We start from the raw sequence: 5008 nt of genomic DNA on the forward strand, positions 1-5008 counted from the left end.
GTAGAAGAATTGATGCCTTTGAATTATAGTGTTGGAGAAGAATATTGAAAGTACCATGCATAGGCTGCCAAAAGAATCAATAGATCCGTTTTGGAAGAAGTGCAGCTAGAGTGCTCCTTGGAGGCCAAGATGGCCAAACTTTGTCCTGACATATTGTCAGGAGGGACCAGTCACTGGAGAAGATATCTTGTTTGATAAGCTGGAGGTTCAGAAAAAAGAGGAAGACCCTCAACGAGATTGATTGGCGAAGTGGCAGCATCGATGGACTCAAGCGTGGCAACAATAGTGAGGTCCAGGATTGGGCAGTGTGTAGTTATGCTGTGCATAAGGTTGCTATGGGTTGGTACCGACTCGTTGGCACCTAACAACAACAACTACTACACATTTACATTGCATACATTAAATACAGCAGTCATGTCTTTACAAATCTCAACAACAAGCAAAACTGAATATTTTTTTTGTTTGGGCTGCATTCAAATGTTATAAAACAACAACCAAAAGGGAATGATATACACAAAACTCATAGTAGTTGTACAGTGGCAGAGAAAAGCAGTGGACTATGCTAAGGAATATCTCAGAGGCAAAATCATTAGATGTTATGCTGAGTGCTGCATTCACATGTCTTCATTTACTATATGCTTCATCACCTATATGTGCATTACATATAATTTTGTATGTGTCAAATATTCTGTAGAATATATTTTAAATATATTTTAAAAATAATTTTTCTTACATCTTATATCCCTAAGAGAAACAAATGTTCTTTCTAATCTGCTCTCGTCTCCCCATGGGCCTCACCTTGGAGGTATACATAAAACACCTGTTCGTTTACAGTTAGGAATTTTTCTTTTTTTAAATAGCTTGTCCTCATTACAGCTGGAACATTTCTAACAACCTAACCCCAAACCCATTGATCATGAAAATAAATAGACTTGTTAACTCTGTGTTTAGTCTCACTTAATCCAAACTGAGTAAAAAGTCATTTAAATATGAAATACAGAGTTTCATGGAAAATACAGCAAGTCCGTGTTTGTCTTGCCTGGACACTATCATTAATAAGATGTGATTTTAGGTATTTCTAGGAAGTTTTAATTATTACCATTGAAAAATTTTCAAATATATTTTTGTTTCAACTGAGCAGGTATATTTTAATTTGTCTTTAAAATAAATTATATATTCCTCTGATTCAAATTTCAAAAGGCATGAAGTGTATACAATGAAAACTTTTCTCTTATCTCTATCTCCTTGCCACCAAGTCAGCCTATCTGGAAGGTAACACAATTTTTAAAAGAGTTCTTATGTATTCTTCTAGAACTACTTCATGTGCATACAAGCTTTTCTTTTTGCTTCCTATTATATAAATTACAGTATACTTTTCATGCCATTTTATAACTTGTTTTTTTTTTTCAATGAATAATTATGGATCACTCAATATCATTTGATTTCCTTCTCTTTTTGTGGGAATATAATATTCTACTTTACAAAAAAATCTATAAACCACAATATATTTAACCAGTCCCTATTGATAGACATAAAAGTTATTTGTAGTCAAAAGGACTTGTAAAGCCAGATGTGCCACAGTCAGCCAGATAAATGCTGAAAACATTTACATGAAATACAGTAGCACACTTAGACTGGTAAGTCCCAAAAGTGTTTATTATTTAAACATGGATCTTGTCTTTAAAAATGACCATGCTGTCAGTTTCATAAAGATATGTATGATGTGTACAGAAAATTCAGAAAATAACATTTTGAATAAGTCTGTTTTTCTTTTCTTTTCAAGGAATATGGCATTGCTACCGAGAATACCACAGACTTCAGGGACAACCAACTTCTGAATTAACTATATATGATGTCGGAATTCAGACTGATGTCAGCATCTACTTTGAACTGAAACAAACATGGTTCACATTTAGTGAGTGGGTTTTTAAAGTGATTTTTCTAGAAGTGTAATAATGAGAACATTTTTTGTTGTTTGTTTTAGTCTAAAGGAATGCTTAAGTTGATGTAATCTGTTTAATGCATTTATCATTACTATCATTAAAGATGATGTATCTATATTCCTACTAGGTACATAAATGGAAAAGTAATTGAGGAAAATTAATTAGATAATCTAAGGAAATCCTATATTGCAATAATCTCAGACTATTTTTTTTTCAATTTAAAATGGCTTCTTTGTGAATGTTTATAGCCATTAAACTGAAAAGTAAGAAAGCTTTTAAATAAATACTTGATGTTCAAATGTGTTTTTTAAAAGGATGAAAACAGTAGAAACCACAGTTTGTTTCTTATACTATTTATTATAGGAATCGAAATTAATAGTATCTCAATTATAAATTTTTAAGCAGTGTTTCGTTCTGTTTTGTATAAGGTCACTATAAGTCTGAATTGATGGTACCTAACAACAACAATACTAACAAATTTTTAAAAGCAAGATTTCAGAGATGGTCTTAATTCTGTTATTCTAGAATTTTTTAATCATAATATTCCTTTCACTTCTCAGCCATTTGTGTTCTTTAAGCATGAGTTTAGAAATAGTCTTTAATTACATGTAGCTTTAAAAAAACCCACCTTAATATTGTTGAAGTAAGAGATCTAGGTGAGACATGCTGGTAAGGGACCCAGTGAGAGCCTTTAGTGGAGCAATATGTTGATGAGATATCATGATTCCAGGCATGGTTTCTATCTCTGCAAATATAAAACCCTGGGTGGTACAAACGGTTAAGCAATTGACTACCAGCCAAAACACTGGTGACTCACACAAATGTAAAAACTTGATTTTACAATTTCATCCAAAAGACATTAGGCTTTTCCATAAACAAACATTTGAGTTTTTTCACTACAGTTCCATTTTATATATATATTTTACACCATTAGAATACCCTTTTTGTGACCAGAGTGAAGACATATCCCATCTAGAACTTTTTCTAGGACGCAAGGTATATGCAATTTAAGATTACCAATGAAAATACTTTTAAAAACACAGAAAACAAAGAAGCTTGAATAACCTGGGAAAATGTTTTTTGTTTAAGTTGATGCTAACCTTGATGATTAGTATCTGCACTGACGTGTTGTTGTGTGTGTATGTTTTTATTAGTCAAATTGTTAAAACTCAGATTTTTTAAATCAGTCAAAATCAGTTTTTCTCTTCTCCTTGGATAGGGCTAGATCAAAATGACAAATTATTATCTTCCCATTTCCAGCCCTTATGCAGACTAATTCCCTTCACTTAACCTACTATTTCTTCAAATATGTTGCAGACCTGTTTCATTAGTAGCTTTTAATCTTTAGTTACATAATTTAGGAATTCTAAAAATTACATTCCTGAACTTGAGTCATTCCATATTATCAGTCTTCTTACTTACTGTTATCTATTATTTCTAAAAATGACTATCTTACCGATTATATATTGAGACCTCTAGCTTTATTCTCAGGTGGATGTTTAGTTAGAGATGTTTTGATCACTCTAATGTTGTCTCTCAAGGACCTTTCACATAAAAAAAAAATCAACAAGATCATCAGAATTTACTATTAGAAAAGTTATGAAAGTGTACACAGAATTTTCTTTTCAAATCTAGTAATACTCACTTTTCTTCAAATGAGTCTCAAATTTCATAACCCATTCCATCAGACATTAATCAATTACTTTCTTTGTGTCTGGACAAAATTCAAGGTACTGTATATATACATATAATTACATCCATTGACAGAAATGTTGAAAATAAGCAAAGATGTAAATATAAAAATTATCATTTTTATGATTCTTGGATTGTGCTAGGTGATGGTTATATTTTCATCTCTGCCATTAACTAACTTCACAACCTTGAGCCTTAGCCCCAGGTCCCAGTCTCCTTCTCTGTAAAGTTACAGTTGTACTAACTGACTTATAAGGGTTGACAAAGTTTTTCTATTATTTACATTTATTCAAACATTGTTGTTTGTTTTTGTTAAGTGTTCTGGTGTAGGTTCTGACTCATAGTGACCCTGAATTGGGTTTCCGTGGGGGAAAATATGGTATACCCATTCAAAATACATTTAAATTGAATTAAATTACTCTAATATAACTGTTCCAAATATATGAGGGTGAGTAAAATATTATTCACACTCTGGCTGTTGAATTTATTTTAATCACCTTTGAGAAAAGACAAACACGTCATTTTTAGACACAATCTCCTTACTTTTCAATACACTTTGTTTCTCTGTCAACAAGCTTTTGTATTCCTTTATTAAAAAATATTTTAGGCTGAGCTGCAAACCACAAATGCACCTCTGTCTTCACTTCTTAATCAGAGGTGAGTTTTCATCCTCAAAGGGCTGCTTTTAGGGGACCAAACAGGCTAAAGTTCTGATGGAGCAAGATCAGGACTATAGGAGGATGCTTTAACATCTCAAAAGGAAGTTTTTGCAGAGTGTCAATAATGTGGGCAGAGGTGTGAAGACATGCATTGTCAATCAATATCACAATGCCCTTGGATAGCAGTCCTCTGCATTTAATCCAAAATTTAGGCTTCAGCTCTTCAGTGAGCTCTTCACTGTAATGAGCACTTTTGATTGTTGAACGTTTTTCCTGATAGTGTTCCAACAGTGGCCCTTGAGAATCCCAGAAAACCTGTAAGCATCAATTTTCCAGCTGATGCTTGATTTTTTAACTTTTTCTTGGTTAGCAATTGAGGTTGTTGCCATTTCATGCTCTGCTGTTTACTATCAGGCTCACAGTGATGGATTTACGTCTCATAACCAGTTATGATATTTTTAGAGAAACTTTTACCTTCCTTTGAGTATTGGTCCAAATTTTGTTTGCAGATTCCCAAATGCTTCTGTTTATGCTCTTCCATGGGTTGTTTCAGTACCCATCTCAAACTTTTTGAAACCCAAATCTGTCATAGATTATATCATAGGTAGAGCCATGGCTAATTTGCAACTGATATGCCACACCATCCATTGTCACTAGTCTATTTGATAGAACCATTTCATGTGCATGCTTAATGTCATCAGCCATGGACCTGGA

The 5008-nt window shown here is 32.9% G+C and overlaps 1 protein-coding gene across 1 annotated transcript in view; it reads left to right on the top strand.

Annotated features, from left to right (window-relative positions):
• The window catches only part of SLC44A5 (solute carrier family 44, member 5), a 161694-nt gene that overhangs the window by 122889 nt on the left and 33797 nt on the right, over nucleotides 1-5008 (top strand). The window contains exon 9 of the mRNA XM_006831029.1: nucleotides 1784-1915. Coding sequence (XP_006831092.1) covers nucleotides 1784-1915 — 132 coding nt within the window. The remainder of the gene's footprint in view (nucleotides 1-1783; nucleotides 1916-5008) is intronic.

This window comes from Chrysochloris asiatica, unplaced genomic scaffold (genome assembly GCF_000296735.1).
Source record: "Chrysochloris asiatica unplaced genomic scaffold, ChrAsi1.0 scaffold00002, whole genome shotgun sequence".
Lineage (NCBI taxonomy): Eukaryota > Metazoa > Chordata > Mammalia > Afrosoricida > Chrysochloridae > Chrysochloris > Chrysochloris asiatica.